This window comes from Pimephales promelas, chromosome 11 (assembly GCF_988280905.1).
Source record: "Pimephales promelas chromosome 11, fPimPro1.hap1.1, whole genome shotgun sequence".
In the NCBI taxonomy this organism is placed as follows: domain Eukaryota; kingdom Metazoa; phylum Chordata; class Actinopteri; order Cypriniformes; family Leuciscidae; genus Pimephales; species Pimephales promelas.
Genome location: NC_142779.1, coordinates 33577988 through 33600119, shown reverse-complemented (window position 1 = coordinate 33600119; position 22132 = coordinate 33577988). Strand labels below are relative to the sequence as shown.

Below are 22132 nucleotides of genomic sequence, written 5' to 3'. Positions count from 1 at the left end.
ATATATATATATATATATATATATATATATACTGTATATGTATATATGAAGAGTTCAGATGCAAAAGCCTCTAAATGCCATTTGAAATTTTCTTCTAAAATGACCATTTTTATCAAGCTTGTACATTTAAGTTCAGTAATTTCACTTAAATGACAATTAATAGGTAATCTTCATTGCCATTTGAGTGAAATTACTGAACTTAAATATACAAACTTGATAAAAATGGTCATTTTAGAAGAAAATTTCAAATGGCACTTAGAGGCTTTTGCATCTGAACTCTTCATATATATATATGCATGTATGTATGTATGCATGTAAATATGTGTGTTTGGACGAGAGATGGACGAAATGGACGAGTATTATTACCATCATTGCTTAAACTGGGGTGAAAGAGGTTACTGGTGTGGTTTGGTCTATCTGAAATATACATGTAAATATTGACAGCTTTAATCTACTGCAGTCTTTCTTCCTCTGAGAGTCTCTCCTCGCCTGCTAGAAGCCAAACGCTGGATATATGGTTCATTTATGTTCAAATGAAAGCAATATGGAAGTAGCCTATTCTTTGTGATGAATGAACCTTCTTTCTAGTTCATGAGAGAGTTAATCATCGACTACAGCGGAGAGTAATAAAAACATTCTCGTCTACTAATACTGATGAATAGTTTCACCATGTCTTGCTCACAGACACACACACACAGTCCTCTCTGTGTACATGCTTCAACACACAGATTAGATGCAGTAAGCAGTGCACACTTCATATAGCCTGCACTAATGAAAGCCATATTATCAGTAAATAATCACAGATGGGTGGTGTGTGCAGTGACTGAACTAGACTGGAGGGCCGTTAACTGATCCGAGGACGGTTTCATGCAGGACCGCTTTTGCAACTGCCAACAAAATAACCCCCAAATGTTTCTAGTGTGTCAGCAACTTAAGACACATAATTTGCATCTTTGCTCATGCCCAGTCACAATAATGTGAATAAATAGTCTTGGGAGAGCGGCATGAGCCTCAGGTTTTGAGGACTTAAATCAATAAAAAGCAAACCTAACACTTACTGACAAGCTGACACTCGTCTGACGGGAGAACTGCCGTCAGTAATGTCTCTCGGTCTCTCTATCTGTGAGGAGAATATCTGAATATAACAGAGTTTGAGAGTCACAATATATTCACAATTATTTTGGAGGCATCATAGAATTAATCTTGAATATTGTGATCATCTGTTTGGAAGCAGGACTTTTATTTTGACAGAGTCGGCGAGTGAGCATCTTAGTTCCCGTTCTCTGTCTTCATTAGTTTCTGTGTTTTACAGTTCTGTCTTGATATGATTAGTGCACTGTGGGTAACAGCGTTTACTTCCTTTTTTATTTATTTCTATAACATGTTTCTTTAGTTGTGAGAAATTCTAGTTGGTTCTATTCAATCTCTAATATTCTATTATAGAATCAATTCTATAATTGATTACAATCAATAATTTCTCATCTAAAGAAATAAATGTTTTTTTATTGTTTTTTTTTTTTTACAGTTTATCTTAAAACAATTTAATATTTTTTATTTTTTCTAATTATGTAAATATATATATATATATATATATATATATTTTTTTTTTTTTTTTTTTTTTTTTTTTTCACATATCCAGCAAGTGTTTTGAAGGACTAGATGAAGTAGATGAAGGACTGTGATTTATATTTACTGGCTTCGCTTTACATCAGGTATCGGTCATCATAAAATATGTAAATATCGGTTGACCGCTACTATACAACAGGAAAGTAGACTAGAGATGCATGCGGGCTTAACCGTCTTAAAGGGACAGTTCACACAAATGGAGGTTCTGTCATCATTTACGACCCCTTCTATTGCCACTCTATATTGTAAAGAGTGTTTCAACCATTGTTGTCCATACGATGACATTCAATGGGGTCCAAAACAACATTGGTGTTTAAAAAAAACTGGTCATATTTTTAAATATCTTTTTTTGGTTTTACAGAAGAAAGAAAATTATACACGTTTGGAAAAACATGAGTAAATAATGCCAGAAATGTTTTGCAGCGGATTTAAAACTTGGTTGGCTATACAGTAGAAAGCCATTTTAATTCGGTGATTCCTGACTAGAGAAAAATGAGAAAAAGGCTTTTCTGCTCATTTGCCAAATAGGTAGGAAAACTTCAACACCCATAATGCACTGGGCATGATGTCATCAAAGGCCTCTTCCACCAGGTCTGCTCTGGTAATTTGTAATAATTTGACTCTGATAAGCATATTCAGAGTCATAAATTATATTATTTACATTTGACCAAACATATAGGCTTTAGACCACCGAATTTGAGAATTTTAGACATTTTGTCTGTAATTAGACCGGCCGCATCTGAGGCAGTAAGGTCATCACATTGTGACCAATAGTAATAATTTACGGAAAAATAATAATAATGAAATGAAAATATGGAGATATGAGGTTTCCGCCTCCACATTGTAACAATACAAAGCAGGTTTAAACTTTACAATTTAACTGTTATTTTATTTATTTATTTATTTTAACCCTTTAAACAATTTCTTAAAAATTGAGATAATGCAAGTCCGTTTTATCCATAATCGCACAGCCGAGCAGAATAGCAGTTTAGATTCAAACAATGAAACATCAGAACTACAAAATGAAAAGCTGGTTTGCTATCCATCTCGCTTCTGACTTTCCATATCTCGTCACATATTTATCTTATTAACTCTCTCTTTTTACATCTGTTTCTCCTCTTTCTGTCTCTGTTGCCACTAAGCTCGAAGCTCTTACGCAAGTCTCTCAGATTTATACAAGCAGGATCAAAATGAAATGTGAGGGGAAGTCCGTGCGCTCAAACCCCAGTGTGGTGCTTACAGGAATTAATGGGCACTCGGGGTGAAAAGCTGAACCAGTCACTCACGACACAACCCTTTCACTGTGTGTTCACCACAATTACAGTAATAACAGTTCATCCTATACAAACACAGCACTGAGACGTCTTCATACAAATGCTTAATTAACAGTCATTTGTATTATTGTTCTTATTATTTCAAACAAAAAACCCTTGAGAGGGTAACTGTAAGTTTCACAGCAGTAATGATCGGATTTCTGCGACCTTGAAAATGGTTTGTTCAAAACAAAAACAGATTCTGAAACCGGATCACAAAATGTAAAAATGTCAAGGTCTAATTTTGGTCTAATGTTACTTACTTAGGCTATATTGTATTACTAATACAATAGTGTAATTACTTACTCACTTTCACATTACTGCAAGAGTACACTGAAAAAAAAAATGGAGAAGGATTTACTTGAAAAAAGCTATAGGCAACTTTTTTCACTCAGAAAATGCTAGTAAATTTACAAAGATTTGCCAAGTAAAAACCTAAACATATATCAGTAGCTTTAACTAGAAATCTTTAAGTTAAATTTAGTTGGAATATGGAATTAAGTAAACTTCACAGAAAATAAGTCATTTTAACTTGGCTAGTAAAAGGTTGATTAATATCGATTTAGTTCAAATTTTCCTTTCCATTTTATTAGTCATTTATAGTATGTGCTTGCTTTACTTAGATCATCTAAGTAATTTATATTACATCATGTCAGATGTTAAGCATCATGTGAATGCAAAGACCTCAATACATGACAATACACACTGGCGGTAACATTTGATGGGTCGTTTTTGTGTTTGAGCAAAAAATGTACTCGAAATGTCACAAAATGGCAAGTTACTAATACTGACATCAAAAATCAATGATACAACTGTAAATACAGCTGGAAACCAGTGAAAACTCATTAATTATTCAAGGTCCAGTGCATGATGGGAACCCCAGTATCAGAAAAGTTGAGTAATTTTTACTTAATTTTATTGAGTTGATATTTACACTTTCATTTCTACTCGCTTGAATTAAGTTCTGATATGGAATTTACTTAGTTTTTTTTTTTTTTGTTTAAATTCTTGCCTGAACTAACTTTTTCATTGTTCATTAGTATTATTTACTTCACCAAAAAATATTTTTTTACAGTACACTAGAGTTCAAATGTTTGGATTTGGTCAAACTTTTTGCCTCTTAAATCTCGTCTGCTCACCAAGGCTGCATTTATTTGATAAAAACAAAACAAAAAAAAAAACAAAAAAAAAAAACTGTAAAAATTTGAAATATTATTATAATTTAAAATAACTGTTTTCTATTTGAATATATTGTAAAATGTAATTTATTCCCATGATCAAAGCTGTATTTTCAGCATCATTACTCCAGTCTTCAGTGTCACATGATCCTTCAGAAATCACTCTAATATGATGATTTGTAAATTGTTGCTCAAGAAACATTCATTATTATTATTAAAAAAACAAACAGTTGCACTGCTTAATATTTCTGTGATAAAATTAAGTTCATCGGGATTGTTTGATAAACAGAACTGCTTTTATTTGAAATAAAATACTTTTGTAATAAAGGTCAAAGTGCTTACAGTGACTTTTCACCAATTCAATGCACTTCAAATCTATATATAGTATTGTACTGATGCTTGTACACATTTGACTGGACATGTGATCTCAATATTGCAGCCATCAGACAACTCTGTGGCAGAAATATAATTTAAACTGAATTAAAACAACCTTAATTTCTAGGCCACTACGACGATCTTAATCCATCGTAGGCTATAAACAAAAGTACAAAAGTACAATCATTTCTTTGCATGCAAATATAGGCCTGTTACCACATATTCAATTTCCCATTGTGAAAAGGTGAAGTTTTGAAACGTTATGGAGATAACACTTTAGTTTAGGGTCAATTCTCACTATTAACTATGACTTTGCCTCAAACTCCTCAAGGGATGACGAATATGATCACGCAGAATAAAGCATGTGGTTTGTAAGTACTAATAAACAGCCAATACCCTAATAATATGCATAAACAAAAGTGTTACAATGGTATGTTTAATGAACACAACTTCAAACCCTGCTCTCTAAGACGGCTGCAGCGCCCCCTGTCTGCGACTCAAAGCCCTGCAGAGATTGTGTGAGCCGCTGTCACTGCACCTGATCAGCAAGCAAATCCTTTTCCCAGCCGTGTCTGAGCTGAACTACCAGAGAAAGTTGGACGGACTGCAGTGGCCTCTCTTAAAATATCCAGTGAGTGAAAATGCAGAGTCATCATCCGTCCTGCTGCACTGCGGGAAGAAAGAGTCCATCGCTCCGGGACACCTGACTGTCCACACGTGTTTATGAGGAGTGGAAGATCTGCAGTGTCATGGGCTCAGCAAATGTCCTCACAACAACCCCAGTCATGCAGAGATGTTGCATGAAGGATTAAAGGAGTAGTTCACTTTTGAAAAAACTTTTGCTGATAATTTACTCACCCCCATGTCATCCAAGATGTCCACGTCTTTCTTTCTTCAGTCGAAAAGAAATTAAGGTTTTTGATGAAAACATTCCAGGATTTTTCTCCATTTAATGGACTTCAATGGGGACCAAACGGTTCAAGGTCCAAACGACAGTTAATAACAGTTTCAGATGCAGCTTCAAATGTCTTTAAACGACACCAGACGATGAATAAGGGTCTTATCATGCGAAACGATCGCTTATTTCAAAACTTATTCCAAAAATGTAACTTTTATAAGGACAAATGCTAGCCTTGCTCTATTCTGTGAGGCGCGTTTGTAACGTCAAGTAATACGTAATTACGTTCAAAAGGTCACAGGCGACGTAGCCAGAAGTACAGAGTCAGAGTCTTTACAAGTTGAACGCATAGGTTGAACGTGCAAACTAACTCAAACACCGTTTACAAAAAAGGAATTAAAAGTAAAACAACGATGTCGGACGATTTTGATTCTGTACTTCCGGCTACGTCGCCCGTGACCTTTTGAACGTAATCTGAAACTGTTATTAACTGTCGTTTGGACCTCGGACCGTCTGGTTCCCATTGAAGTCCATTATATGGAGAAAAATCCTGGAATGTTTTCATCAAACACCTTAATTTCTTATAAATCAATGTCCATATCTTTCTAGGAAAGAAAGACATGGACATCTTGGATGACATGGGGGTGAGTAAATTATCAGCAAAAGTTTTTTCAAAAGTGAACTACTCCTTTAATAAAGAGAAAGAGAGAGATGATGGATTGGTGAGGATGCACTCTAAAAAATGCTGGGTTGTTTTAACCCAAATTTGGGTCAAATATGGACAAACCAAAATGTTGGGTTAAAAATGCAATTAAAAAAAAGGTATGAAAGTTGAAGTTGGGTTCAAATTTGAAATTACATTTTAAACCCAACTTTTGGGTTTGTCCATATTTGACCCAAATTTGGGTTGAAACAACCCAGCATTTTTTAGAGTGTGTGTGTTCAATTTGGCCAAGTATTATGATTATGATTTGAAGTATGAAACCGAAGGACTTCCTGGAAACACGAGCAAAACGCATTGTCTGAGTTTGTATAGACAACCGAGAGAGCAGACTTTTTTGGATTTTAACCTTTCATGCAGTGTGTAATAGAGCTGTGTGTGAACGTAAAATATCTGCAAAGTTATTGTGTCCTAAAAGAAAGAAGTGATTCTGAACTGCCTGAAATGAGTCGTCAGTAACTCCAGTCTCACTTCCGCTTGAACCTAAATAGGTCTGTAATTAATTTGCATAATGTCAGCCTGTGGTGTTCATTGGCTGCCTGTAGTTGTATCTGAGACTGGAAGAGTTCAGTTCATGTTGAGAAGACGCTGTTTTCTGCACTGCCAAAGCAAATCCACTGTGCTGAACGTCAAAATGACGAGGACTCGTGCTGGAATTGATAAAGTAAAATCGACGCCATTGTTTGTATTAATGAGTGCGTTAACAAGCATGTTCTTAACCCGATGCTTAAGTCGACAATGCACGTCCTCATGTAAAATGAACCCATTTCCCTTTATCGGAGTAAGGTAATAAACGGCTTAAGCATAAACCGATCGCCAAAGCACATCCAGACAGGGAATATTCTGCAGTACAGGAGGAAATATACCACAAACTCAAAAAATTATAAAAATTGGTGCAGTAAAAATGCTGCATGGGACATATGAAGTTTGTTTCGCACTGACATTTTAAGATACTACTCTACAGTTTTTAATACTTTATTTAACATCTCACCTGACATAAATGAATACTGTTTTGATGTCACTACTGTGGAAAACAGGTTATTTCAATAAGCTGATATTGCGAGTTGTCAGTCAGGTGTGTATGTAAACGTGCTCACTGTGTATCAAGTGCTGAGGAAGAGCTGGACCTGAAATTCAGATGATAATGGGCATTTAGTTTTAATGGTAGACCAATCACAACAGACTGGGTCATCTGGCCAATCAGAGCAGAGCAGGCTCTCAGAGAGGCGGGGTTTAGAGAGACTGAGACCTTTATCAAATCGTATCAGACTGAGAGAAATGAGCTGATTCTGCAAGGTATATTAAGAGAAAACTTGTGTTTTTTATTACCTTGGATGCATGTAAACCTATTGTCATAGACCGTCCTTAAAAAACAGAAGCATGAACCTTTAAAATAGCACATCATCTTTAAATCACAGTTTTTTTGTGTGTGTGTGTGGTTTCAATCACACAAGTCGACATTGTATAGTGTAAGTGTCCACTCCTACCTTGTGTGCTTAGAGAGGAAGCTGTACTCAGTATTCTGTGTGTGTGCATCCGTTTGTGTGCGTAGGTGAGTGATTGTGGCCAGCGTGTGGTAAAGGTTAGAATTTCAGGAGAATAGCGTGAGGGGCGTCTGATGGCAGAAAATGACAGACGCTGCACATTTATGATTTATAGCTGACAAAATGGCTAAAAATAAGTAGCACTGCATAACATGGCAGAGAGAGACTGTACCTGTCACGCAGGAAAACTTAAGGTGACCTCACTTTAAATTGTTTTTAAAGTCTCCTAAAATAAGTTTACATGCATCCAAGGTCAAAAAACACTTTAATTTTCACATAACATACATCGCTGCATCACCTCTCTCTCTCACAGTGTCTGTAACGATTCGATAAAGGATTCAGTCTTCCTTACTGAGAGCCTACTCTGCTCTGATTGGTCAGATGGCCAAGTCTGTTGTGATTGGTTGACCACTTAAAGCAGAAACCAAAGACTCATTACCATATCTTAATATCAGCTCCGGCTCTTCGTCCGCACTGGATGACGCTGTTTATATGATGAACAAATTGAACATTGAGACTTTTATTCATATGTAAACATTCATCAACTCATCCGATATGGTAAATGGAAGCTCAAAAATGCTTGCTTGACGTTGATGAGTTCATTCTTGTGTTACGCAGCACGTTTGAGCTTCCACAAGAACCAATGACCCTAACGAAAAAGAAGTTTATTCAAGTGTGCCATTAGTATACTACTTTTAAACTAAAAATAAGAAAGTATACTTTCAGTTTATTTTTCCTGTACTATATGTACTTCTCAGAAATATACTTCAAATTACACTTAAGTGTACTTGACTTATACTGAGAGAAAATCAAGTATATTTGTCCTGTTCTTGTACTCAATCTTTTGATCCAGAAATACTTAAAAGTATAATTAAGTATTCAAAGTATACTTGTATAAGTATTACAGTAAAAAAGTAAACTACTAGTATACCCATAAATTCACTTGCAGTACACACGAGATACATAATTATGAACTAGTTGTGCACTTACTGTTACACTTATAGTACACTTAAACATATACTTTTATGTACTAAAAGTGGGCCAATTTAGTCCCAAGCAGCATTAAAATAGTACACTTACAAGTTTACTACTAGTACATAGTGACATTAGTATACTTACTACATAATGTATACTTAAAAATATACTTGAACATTACTTAAGTATACTACATAAAATGAACTTGAAATATACTTCTTTTTCGTAAGGGGAGGTTCATTCTTGCAGGTTTAGTTGAGCTTTTATTTATGTTCCCTGATCATGTTTACATGTGAATAAAGGCCTAAATTCAATCTTCATTTAAAGTGATCGAGGCTCTTCAGAAAATTTGGACTAAACCGCTTAATTCATACGGATTAGTTTTACGGTCTCTTTATGAACTTTCTAAAGCGTCAAAGTGGTAGTTGTGTAGCTGTTAATGAAGGGACAGAAATTTCTCCGATTTCATCAAAAAGCTCTTCAATTGTTTTCTGAAGATGAATGAAAGTCTTACGGGTTTGGAACGACATGAAGGTCAGTAAATGAAGACTTTTGAGTGAACTAACCCTTTTGTGAGCATTAGAAACTTAATTTAAATACAATATGCGCGCGCACACACACACACACACACACACACACACGAGAAGAGGGACTGATCTACACTCTCAGGAAAAAAAAAGGTACAAAAGCTGTCACTGGGGCTGTACCTTTTCAAAAGGTACACTTTCGTATCCAAAGGCTACATATTGGTACCTTATTGGTACATATTAGCTCCTAAAATGTACATATTAGCACCTGAAATGTACAGTTTAGCTCATGAAATGTACATATTAGCACCTAAAATGTGCATATTAACACCTAAAATTGACATATTATCACCTAATGTGCATATTACCACCTAAAATGGACATATTAGCTCATGAAATGTTCATATTAGCACCTGAAATGTACAGTTTAGCTCATGAAATGTACATATTAGCACCTAAAATGTGCATATTAACACCTCAAATTGACATATTATCACCTAATGTGCATATTACCACCTAAAATGGACATATTAGCTCATGAAATGTTCATATTAGCACCTGAAATGTACAGTTTAGCTCATGAAATGTACATATTAGCACCTAAAATGTGCATATTAACACCTAAAATTGACATATTATCACCTAATGTGCATATTACCACCTAAAATGGACATATTAGCTCATGAAATGTTCAAATTATCACCTAAAATGTACATATTAGCACCACGAATGTACATATTAGCACCTAAAATGGACAAAAGTGTACCTTTTGAAAAGGTACAGCCCCAGTGACAGCTTTTGTACCTTTTTTTCGGAGAGTGTATGAGCTAAACAACTACTACTTTTGAAGCACTACTTGCCAAACTGGCTGTTTATCCTAACACACGTTTCAGTTTGCCTCATGGTTCGTGGAACATTTATAGAGTCAAAACCACATCATGATCCAGATGGTTTTCTTCATGACCATGTGTATCTTGAACTCAATATGTCAGTCGAAAAACTTTGACTGGGTTCCATGAGAGGAGAAAGGGTGCCTGAAACCTCATCCAAGATCTGTGTCCAACCCAACCATTAACTTAATCCATCTCCAACCACTTCAGTCTACATGCTGTCCTACTACTGTACATGTGGATTTAACTCCACCCTGAGATTACAATCACACACACACACTGATTAATCCTGATTAAGGTTACAGTACAGCCCCTTCTGTTCATCAGCGCAGCAGAGATAAACACATCTCAAATGAGTTGATTCAACTGATTCAATTCTCAATTTCATGGCGTCTGTTGAGGCTCCAGGGCCTGGACTAATAAATCAGTCGAGCCGTGTTCAGTACACTTTCTGAGCTTTAAGAAGAGGGTTGTGTGATATCTTAAACATTCACAATGGTTTTAATCACAATGACATAAAATAAAGAAACATAATAAATGTTGTGCATTTTAATGCATTTAGATAAGTGTGTGAGAAGTATGATGCTAAGTTTGATTCATTTCTGTGAATCTGTTCAAAAACCATTATAATAATTGCATTTGCAATTATTATTCATGTGTCAAAATGGCTTCAGTAAAGTACATACACTACCGTTCAAAAGTTTGGGGTCATTAAGATATTTTTTTAATGAAAATAATACTCCCATTTAGTGCGCATGCATTGAATTGGGCAAAAGTGACAAGAAAAACTACAATTATATACTTCAAATAAATGATGTTCTTTTGAACTTTTTTTTTTTTATCAGAAATATTCTTAAAAAAATAAGGAAAAAAATCAGGGATTCCACAAAAATGTGTGCAGCAACACTGATAATAATCAGAAATGTTTCTTGAGCAGAAAATCATCATATTAGATTGATTACTGGAGTAATAATGCTGAAAATTCATGAAAAACTTACACTTTAACATGTATTCATATAGAAAACAGTTATTTTTAATTATATAATTAGTAATATTTTGCAATATTACTATTTTTTATCAAATAAATGCAGCCTTGGTAAGCAGAATAGATTTCATTGAAAAACATTAGACCAACTCCAGGCTTATAAATGTGTAGAAAAACATGCATTCATTATTTTTAACTAGATTTTTGGCTGTATTATATTAAACATTTTGAATCTACTATCTAAGATAAGTATATCAAACACATAAACCAAGATATTGTTTCATTCGTTTTCCTCAATATTCATTATATAATATGAAGCTATATTGCCCAGCAAAAATTTGCAAAAATTTGCATTACTGCATTTCATTCAACTCACTTATTTGCATATTTGTGTGTGTGTGTTTCTTGATCAGAGAAAACAGAAAACAGAGGCTGTTGTTGACCAACCAAACTACTTCCTGTTTTCCCAGGAGAACCCTAGAGGAAATTCAGCAGAGTTTAATGGCAATTAACAGAAATTAAACAAACATGCAAGACAGAACGAGCCTGACCAGAAGCGATGTTTACATATGGCAGACAGCGGCCTTACAGACAAACACACGATACAAGTTATCGATATATTGCAAATGTACATCTCACGATATGCATATCACAATGTCTTACAATAACTGACTGATTTTAATACTTCAAAGGGTTACGAAAAGTTACGACACATGACTGTTACATATTAAAGCCAGACCGATATTAGGCATTTTCCAAACTATCGGTATCGGCAGTTATAATGGCCGATAAATGAATACTTCAAAAATAAAATAAAAACGGATGAAACACGCTTGAACCATGTCATGAGTGTTGGAGTTGTATAGTTTGTCCACCAGAGGGCACTCTACACCATTCCTGTTGGAAACACTCGTTGAGTTGGTCACGAGACATACATTGCTTGAATAACAATTAATTCAATAATATAAAAGAACATCCCCATCAGTTCTCTTAACTCAAGTAAGCATGACAAAATTTGTGACTATCATGTCCAGTTTTGCTGCAGTTAAATAAGCCGAGAGTGAAGCGGAATTAGCTAGTAATAGTTACGTTACGTTGTTACAACTTTTGACAATGTGACTGAAGTATTTCTTTAATAGCGCGTGACAGTTATAGCAATGAGACGTATCATCTCTCCTTGTTATATTTAAAATGTATTACAATTTGCAGTATGACGTTATCCATAGCTAAATTATGGCTCATCATAGACTAGCTAACCACAAAGCTAGCTAATGCCACTATCATCAGTCTGTTCTGTTGTGACAATCAAAGAAACAAGTTTCTTTTTAAAATGCATTACCATATTATTTTAGTTAAAACTCATAAATAACTACAAATAACTAATGTTAGGGAAATCTGTTAATGTTTTGTTGCGCGTTTCTGAAAAAAAATAAAAAAATAAAAAAATATTGGCCGATATATCGGAATATCGGATTTTAAAAACAAAAAATATTTGTATCGGTATCGGCCTTCAAAACCCTTTATCGGTCGGGCTCTATTACATATGTGTGACATGCATAATGTTATTAGGTGTAATAAATGAAGTATTTGCGCACACAGGATAAAATACACACCTAAATGTGAAAACGCCTCTCATGTTAACACAGTCAGTCATGTCTCGAGTGGAGTTATCAGTTGAGAAGGAAAACGCACATCCGTGCAGCTCTTAAAGTGACAGCAGCCTAATAATCCTGCTCCAGTCTGTGTGCTTAATGTTAATCTTGACTGAACAACTTTTGTAACTTTAACAAAAATGAGTGTATATTTTATTAATACTGTGAACTAAGCAGTGTTTTATTTTTACATTTGATTGTTCAATTACTGTTGTTATATAAACCTTATTTTATATAGATAATGCTACAGTAAAACACTGCTGTCTCTTTCAGAAGTTGTAGTGAAGTTATTTTTTATATATAGTTATTTTTTCCTTTTCCTAGTATTTTCAGTTTTTCTTTTTTTTTATATAATTTAAATTATTTTACAGACTTAAAGCATATCGCATATCGAATATATCTTTAATATCGTACTGCCAGTGCCAACCAATTTAGTTTCCTCGCCAACGGCTACTTTTGCTCACGTTTGACACTTGGTGAGTGTTTTGGATGCACAAAATAAGAGACGTGCATAAATTCTGGAATCTGCAATTCATCAATTCACACACACTCTCTCCTCTCACTGCAGCTGAAATCTCAAGCATTGTTACGAGGGAAGAAGGGAATGAAGAATGCACAAAGTTGGGAGGCAGCATTCCAGCATCTGGAAGCGTTCGGGCACACGTGTGTCCCTTTCCGGATCTCTCCTCCATCTTTTTTTTCTTTCAAAGAAGGAATTCTGTAATCTGATCCTCAGCTAGTCTTTCCCAAGTGCAACTCAGCAAACACACGTTAAGAAATGCCATGTGCGATCACAAACGCACAAAACCACATCACAGGTCATTTAGAGTCAAAACACTCAGATCCTTCCAAAATAAACGCAGTATGACACACTGCAAATGAACCGTGAGCTCTGCTGGAGACCTGTTCATCCCAAACCAACACAAGCAGGGTTTTCAACCACGATACGGTCTTCACATCCCAGTACCGCTTCCACAGAGCCTAAATTTGGTGGCGTTACAATGTATTTGCATCTGACCATTTTGTGGGGTTCACAAATACTGTGGAAAAAATAGCACACAAAGACAAACTGTAATGTTTCCTTGAATCAGAAACCTAAGCCAGCGCACTGATGATCCAAAACTGAAAAAAGTAATTTAGAAGCTTTTGTCTATACACTAGGGGTGTGTAACAATATATCGTGCCGCAATATATCGCAATACAAAAATGCAACAATAAGTACTGTATCATGGATAGTGACACACAAAATAAAAATTACTGTGTGAGAATTTTTCTTTGAAAAAGTTTTCAGAGTTTTAGTGTCAGTTCTACTGTACTTGGCTCCTTAAAGGAGTAGTTCACTTTAAAAAAAAACAGTTCTGATAATTTACTCACCCCCATGTCATCCAAGATGTCCACGTCTTTCTTTCTTCAGTCGAAAAGAAATTAATGTTTTTGATGAAAACATTCCAGGATTTTCTCCATATAATGGACTTCAATGGGGTCCAAACGGTTCAAGGTCCAAATGAGAGTTTCAGTGCAGCTTCAAAGGGCTTTAAACGACACCAGACGAAGAATAAGGGTCTTATCTAGTGAAACACATTTAAAAAATAAATTTAAAAAAGTGAACGTCAAACAAATTGATGAACGAGTTCGAACAGGAGAGTCACGAACGCGCATCAGAGCAGAGCAAGGCGAGTATTTTGTGCTTATAAAACTTAAACTTTGTTTATTTTTTAAATGACCAATGGTTTCGCTAAATAAGACCCTTATTCATCGTCTGGTGTCGTTTAAAGCCCTTTGAAGCTGCACTGAAACTCTCATTTGGACCTTGAACCGTTTGGACCCCATTGATGTCCATTATATGGAGAAAAATCCTTGAATGTTTTCATCAAAAACCTTCATTTCTTTTCGACTGAAGAAAGTATGACATGGACATCTTAAATGACATGGGGGTGAGTAAATTATCAGCAAAAGTTTTTTTTAAAAGTGAACTACTCCTTTAAACCTGCAACCGAACCGTCTTTTATCCGCTCTGTACCAGCCTGCACAGTGGTGTGAAAAGCTGGAAACCCACTGGCGGCCCCCGGAGAGGCCTGGGATTGAGCAATGGAGGCGGGGAATGCACCTGGCGACGGGAGGAGCGGGGGCGGCTGCTATTTTTATGTTGAGTTCGACAGTTGGGCGGCTGAGTGGGAGAAGATCAAAACCTGACGCCATTTCTGCACAGTGAACACTTGAAGATGCATGAAGGCCTTTACTAGCCATGAGCTAGACCCTACACCTCCATCAGGCACACTGCTACACATCAACACACACACACACATGCCTTAAAAGGCAGCACACCACTCACAGGCCGACCTACTGACCCACTCGAGAGCACATAACTCCACAGCACTGGCTCGCCACCCAAAAGGTAGTGCTAAATACTATGAAAAAAATAAATAAAGTAAAATCATGCAAGTTTGGCCCAAATGTTTAAAGGGATGCTCCACCCAAAAATGAAAATTCTGTCATCATTTACTCGACTTACCCATTTACTTTGTTGCAAACCTGTATGAGTTTCTTTCTTCTGCTGAACACAAAGAAGATATTTTGCATTATGCATTTTAAGGATTTTTTTTTTAAGGATTTTCATTTTTTCTGTGTGTGTTTTAGAAAATAAACAAATTTTAAAATATGTTGGGCTACATCAAATTTTCTGAAGCAAATCCAGTTCACAGACACTGACCTAAAACACAAAGCAGTTTAAATAGACGGGTCTTTTACATGATATTAACTTGTATTAATTTAAATATGCATTTAGATGCTTTTATTAAAAAAAATTAACAAATGCACTAAATTATTCAAAAATACACTAAAAAGCCAATTTATATATACGATGACTTGAATATGTGATGCCATTCATTTTGATAATTGTTTCTTAATATCAAACAAAAAACTATTAAAAAGATACCGATTAATTCTTGACAAATATTTTTGCATCAACATTTCTATTTTTTTTTTTAAATTAGGTTAATTAATAACATTTTCAAAACGTTTGCCTGCCAAATTAAAAGTCATGTGCATGATGTTTGTAAAATAAATAAATAAACAAAAATGCATTCGATGCCTTTTATTTATACACTGTAAAAAATATTGTTGGCTTAACTTAAAAAAAAGTAAGTAACCTGGTTGTATTAAAATTTTAAGTTCATTGAAATGGAAAAAAAATGAGTTAATAATACAATGAAGGAGATTAATTGAATCACCAGAAACACAAAATATGATGTTATCTGAACTACATAAATTATCTAAGTTGATTTGACAAAAGAAAAAATTTTATGATTACAAATCATGAAACTTTTTTTTTTTTACAGTGATAGCGTTTTTTATAATACAGATTGTTTCAAAGCACCTTTACAGATATAACAGAAAAATAATACAACAAATTTTGTTTCCAGAAGAAAACAGTGTCACAGTCCAGCTTAAGTTCAGTGATGATTCATTTTGTTGTATAAAAATTAATTCAGTCCATTTATATATATATATATATATATATAGCCACTCTAGAGAGTCATCGTCCAGCTCAGTTCGGTTTTCATAATGGTGTCAATGCAGCAGATCAATAATATTGTTGAATATTAAATTAAACATAATATTAATTGCATTTGACGACATAGCAAGCCAATGAGGCCTTCACAGGGAGAATATGTTCATTTTTAGAGTAACTACATTAAAAACTTTTATTGAAAACTACTTTTCCAAACCCAACATTAAATTAAAATCAAAATTAAATTTCCAACAATCTGGAACATGCGTTTTAAAGTCGATTTGTAAGTGTCCTATTGTGACTAGGGATGGGACGATAACCGGTTTCACGATAAACCGTGATAAAATGTACTGACGGTTAGTATTATCGTTTAAAATGTAATTATCATTAAAACCGTGTTTGATTATCGTGATATTAATAACTCACTGAATCCTGTCGGCCAGTCTGACGCAGGCGCGCAGCACGCAATATTTTTTTAAATAACTATTTGAGAAGGAATGGCGGAAGGCAGTGACCGTGCTCAGGAGGTTTTTCAGCCTTTTAAGATAACCAAATCTGAGGTGTGGTCATATTTTGGGTTTTACAAAAAACTATTAAAAATAACTTTTGGAAATAACAATCACAGTCCTGGACAGTGAGTGAGCTTACACATTAAGATAATATCGGATTTTCTCCAGTCATTGTTAAAAAACAAGCTAACAATCCTTGCTAACTAGCGTTAGTGAAGCGGCCTGACGGATCTTTCTGCCTCCACCTAAGCTCCGCCCACAAAAAAACGTCACCATGTTTACCAACTGTAAAAGGGTCTATACAATCTTGCTTAAAAACTGCATAGAGAGGCTTGTTTTATTTGTTGTTTGTTGATTTTCAATTTAAAACTTGTTGAAATGTTTTCAGTGTGAGCATCAGTTCTTTTTGAGCACTTTCATAAATTTTTTACAAAACCGTGATAATATTGATAATCACGATTATTTTGGACACTATAATCGTGATATGAAATTTTCATACCGTCCCATCCCTAATTGTGACCCATATCACAGGTGTTATGAAAGGAAATCAGTCTACTCTCTTTACATGCACAGATCTTTCAAGTTTTCCTTTCTGCCGTCATGACCAAAACCACATTTAGATCTTCCAGGAACCAAACCGGAGTCAAACGGGGCCTGTACGTCACACGAAAGAGTGGGTTTATTCTCTAATGTTGTCACGACTGACGCAGAGACGAGAAAGCTTGTGTGCGGTGTGTGTCCTGTGGTGCAAAACTGATACTAAACTGGTGGTTTAATACACGCTTAGTAAAGGAAACCTAAGTTTCAGCGAAATCAAAGCAAGTCAGAAAAAAAAACATGTGACTGATAACTCAATAAAGTAATAAATGAAATCTAGATGTTGTGGTTAGAAATCATTACAAGGGTAGATAGGGGGTTTTGATGAAACACACACACACACACACACACTGCAGTTTAGCCACAGTCACATCCAAAAATTTCCAGCGATCGAGTCTTCTCAGAACATTTGGCCTAAACCCCTCAATTTTTAGTTTTACGATCTCTTTATGAACTTTTTGAAGCATCAAAATTGTAGTTGTGTAGCTGTCAATGGAGGGACAGAAATCTCTCAAATTTCATTACCATATCTGCATTTGTGTCCCGAATATGAGGGTGAGTACATGATGACAGGATTTTCATTTTTGGGTGAACGTCCATAAACACTGTCATTTCATAACAGGTACAAAATAAAGTTGTCCATCATATAGAGCAGCAGAGAAGTCTGTCACTTTACTCTACGTCTCTCACTGCTCTTGTAATCTACATGGCATCCCTGTCAGACACTGCGACATCACCACGGTAACTCCGAGCAGGACAGATCGAGCGCTCAGCCCTCCTCCGAGTGTAACCAAGCAACAGAATCAACTTATATAATCAGCGTTTCATTGATCAGCTGTTGTTATATGACTGGACTCTCTCAGAGCAAACGCCCACACAGACTCATACTGTTGCATTAAAGTGATGCGGCGACATCAGAAAAACATTCAAACTGATTGATGTAGCCCTCAATCGGGTCATGGGGTCTATGCGACCCCAATCGACTTTTACTTAAAAAAAAGGTTCCCTTCATCTCAGTGGAATAAGATTTTGTGACTTTTCATACATTATCTACTGTATCTATACACACACACACAAAAAAAACTGGGCTTGATTCGGTTGTTCTGAAGGTATGTAAAAAAACGCTTACACTTCTGGTCTTTGGGGTCATATGACCCCATATTGAAATGAATGGGAAATGTGAAAAAAAAAAAAAAAAATCCGGCATCAATCTGAAAATTTTTACACAGAAATGAAGGCCTAGTACTAGAGCATAAATGCAATGCATCATAAACAAATTATATTTCATATGCAAGCTAATGGTGTAGTTTGGAGTTACAAAAGTACTTTATATCTCCAAAAACACAGCATTAATGAATAGATGAGAAGTAAACAAAAAAATGATATATTATTTGTATGATTAAACATATATATCTTTTGTACAATTACTCAAAAAAATACGTCGGCGTCATATAGACCCCGAACTCGAAGCCCACAAGTGTAAACAGGAAACGAAAACCATTTGAAGGTTAAATAGTAACTGGGATATTTATGTTATTTTAAATGTCTGTCTTCGTTGTGGTGGTTTTAGCAGGTTTTATTTCTGACATAATTTATGTATTTATTTATGTTTATGAACATATACATAATATATTTGATAAAAAAGCCATTTTAACTGTTAATTACCAGTGTTTGGGAAAGTTACTTTTAAAATTAATGCATTACAAAATTGCGCTACTCCATAAAAAAGTAACTTATTGGGAAAATAATACATTAGCTATACTTTTACGTTACTTTTACGTTACTTTTTCTCAACTGAGCTGGGCTTGCTTTGTGTTTTTAATAACAAAAAACTATTTTTTAGCCAAAAAAAAAAAATACAAATAATATGTTTATATAAAAGTATTTTTCACATATTTGTATAGTTTAATGGGATCATCAAAAGGTCAGCAATAAGGAGATTGGAGGACAAATGAAATTAAATGCATTAATTATTAATATTCTGAGTTTTTGCATTTCAACGATTTTATTAATTTTGAGGGATCTGAAACTTTTTGTGTGCATGTGAGATGAGTGAATGCATGCTAACATTCAGTGTAAATCTAAATTAACCATCATGTTTACACACAAGCGCTCAACATGTGGATGAGAGAGCTGTCAGGCAATACATGGGAAAACAAAGTAACTTGAAAAAAGTAATCAGATTACATTACTTGCATTACTTGCAACAAGTCATTACATTACAGAGAGAGAGAGAGAGAGAGAGAGAGAGAGAGAGAGAGAGAGAGAGAGAGAGAGAGAGAGAGAATGTAGTCTATATTAAATACAATATGCGGTTTAAATACTATGCAAGTCTTAAATACTAAAACAAATATCTATTCAACAGAAAAGGCCTTGCAACATTATATTACACACAAACAGTCTGCTCCAGGACCAGCACACATGAGGAGCAGTAAAGGGTGATCATGTTATTCTCTCTGAGCACATTCAGTCCATTATGCAATGAAGCCTATCCCCCGTAGCCATGCATCTGAAAGACCCCTTTACCTCCAGACACACACTACAGAAACACATCTGCACATTCCACACAAGTGAAGCCTTCTCAAACACAACACATGAGGAATTCCTGCAGCCACTGACTGTTATCTGACCAAATAATCTGTGACTGACAACCAGTGAACCCCATCAACAACGCATTCTCACCCCAAGGCGTCACCTTTGACCATGCTTCAATATTTGACGTTTTAGGCGCCCTTTAGCGTCACTTACATGACGCGATCCTACGGCGTCATCTAAAGCCTAGTTCACACTACGTGATTTTAAGCCCGATTTAAGCCCGATTTGCAAATCGTTGAGTCGCCGACAAGTCAGGGTGTTATCGCGTGCAAATCGCGGGCGATTAGCGGACGATTAACGCTCGCCAATCCGTTAGTGTGAAAGAGCCAACAACGCATCAAAGACAGCTCGCAGACAGGTCACCGAGCTCAGAAAAATATCTAGCCTGCTAGATATCTCGAGCAGTCGCGCGACTCAATCTCAGTGATGTCATGAGTACAGCCAATCATAGCAACGCATGGGTTGAGGACACCAGGTAAATCTTACTTTTTCTTTTTTGCATTTTTTTTCTCAGAGCAGATCGTCGAGCAAACAGTGTGCAGCACTAGTTTCTGTCTGACGTCCATATTCGCGTGTTATGTTCTTCTCTGTAGTTTCGCGTCATTTCTGGTTCGTTTTATTGCGTGGTTTTTCGTTACAAAACATGGTTTCTAGACCAGATAGAATCGTGTTGTTGTCAACTCGTTATTTGTTTGATTATTTTCAGGATTTAGACCGTACAATAGTACTGAAACAGCTCTCATTGAGTCACAAATGATATGCTCTTATCATCCGATCGTGGTTGTATCTCTATGCAGTGCGTTGTTAACTCGTGTAGTGAGTTACCTCCTGTTGTGGATCAATCACGTTGTGTTGTGTGGTGTGAACAGCTAAACAACTTGAACACTCATGATTTCACTGAGAGCAAGTCATGTAATGTGAACTGCACAGTTCAGCCCAACATTTTCAAATCATGTAGTGTGAACTAGGCTTAACTGACGCTAAAGGGCGCCTAAAGCGTCAGATATTGAAGCATGTCCAAATGCTTCCCAAGGCGTCAGTTAAGTGACGCCTTGGGGGTGATAATGGGCTGCCATCAAGCATGGAAACACACATCCTTGCGCTAGTTCTGTTTCTTATTCAACACTTCAAGAACTTTAATAGTTTAAAATTCTCTGAATATTCGCATTGAAAATCTAACCGTCACTGTAATATTTGCATACTGGCTTGTTCTCCGTCCTTATTTATTTGCATTTGCATGATGATTTTTCAACTTGATTAGCCTTGTCTTATAGGCTACTTATACATAAACACAACATGTTTGCCGCATTCATACACTGATTTCATTTACCCTGAACCGGAGCATTATCTGCACCTATAATGTTGCTCCACTACAAGTAAACTGATATTTACCATCCATATGGAAATACAAAATCTAGTGTACAGCGTGAGCTGCAGTGTGTGAAGTAACCTAGTGTGTTCAGAGCCATTTGGATGTCACAGCAGGGTTTTCATAACGGAAATAAACAGCAGAAGATACACGTCCATCGCGAGGATCGTGGTGTGAGTGTCCTGACACACTGTAGCGACTGCAGTGTCAGTGAAGTGTGTGTGTGGCTGTAGCGCTGACACGAGTAGCATATACAGTGAACACGCATATTCCACGCTTGTGCCTGTACTCGCCATGTCTGCTGCAGAAGAATAATACACACTCACCTAAACTACCGGCGAAACCGTCCATTTCTCGGGTAAATATCCAGGGAGATATTCCTGGAGCGACCGGGGGAATTCGTCCTCTATGTGAGAAGAAAGCCTCGAGCTCGTGTGATGTCACGCGGGCTCCTCTGATCGGCTTAATGGCACGAATAAAAGGGACGACCTGGCTAGCGGCTGGTTCTCCGTCCGGGTAACGAGGCGCTTCTCTGGGGCAGTCGATCACGGAGTCTGCCTGAGCTTGAGCTGCTCCACCACGGTCGGTTACTCCTCCTGCGGGCGAGGGAGGGAGTTTAAGGAGCGCTGGGCTTTCGCGTTTCCGACTCCGCCTGCTTTGGCACGGCGAGCTTCCCCTCAGACTCGCCGAGCCCGAGTGCGCCACAGTCTGACACTACGGAGCATCTCAATATGACAGCTCAGGTCCTCAAGTGCACACTGCTGTAGCTACACTACTTCAAACGTCATTTGTTTGTTTATGCATTTGTATTTTTTTTTTTTTGCTTGACCCTCAACTAGTTATCATATTGCTCCATATACATGCATT

The 22132-nt window shown here is 36.2% G+C and overlaps 1 protein-coding gene across 2 annotated transcripts in view; it reads right to left on the bottom strand.

The window, feature by feature from the left end:
* Positions 1 to 21929, bottom strand: part of eml4 (EMAP like 4) — a 128533-nt gene extending 106604 nt beyond the window's left edge. Inside the window, exon 1 of one of the 2 annotated variants that reach the window (XM_039690349.2) lies at positions 21592 to 21929. In XM_039690349.2, the coding sequence (XP_039546283.2) occupies positions 21592 to 21616 (25 nt within the window). In that variant the 5' untranslated portion in view covers positions 21617 to 21929. The remainder of the gene's footprint in view (positions 1 to 21591) is intronic. The other variant, XM_039690351.2, reaches the window with a different exon arrangement.
* Between the last annotated feature and the right edge of the window lie 203 nt (positions 21930 to 22132).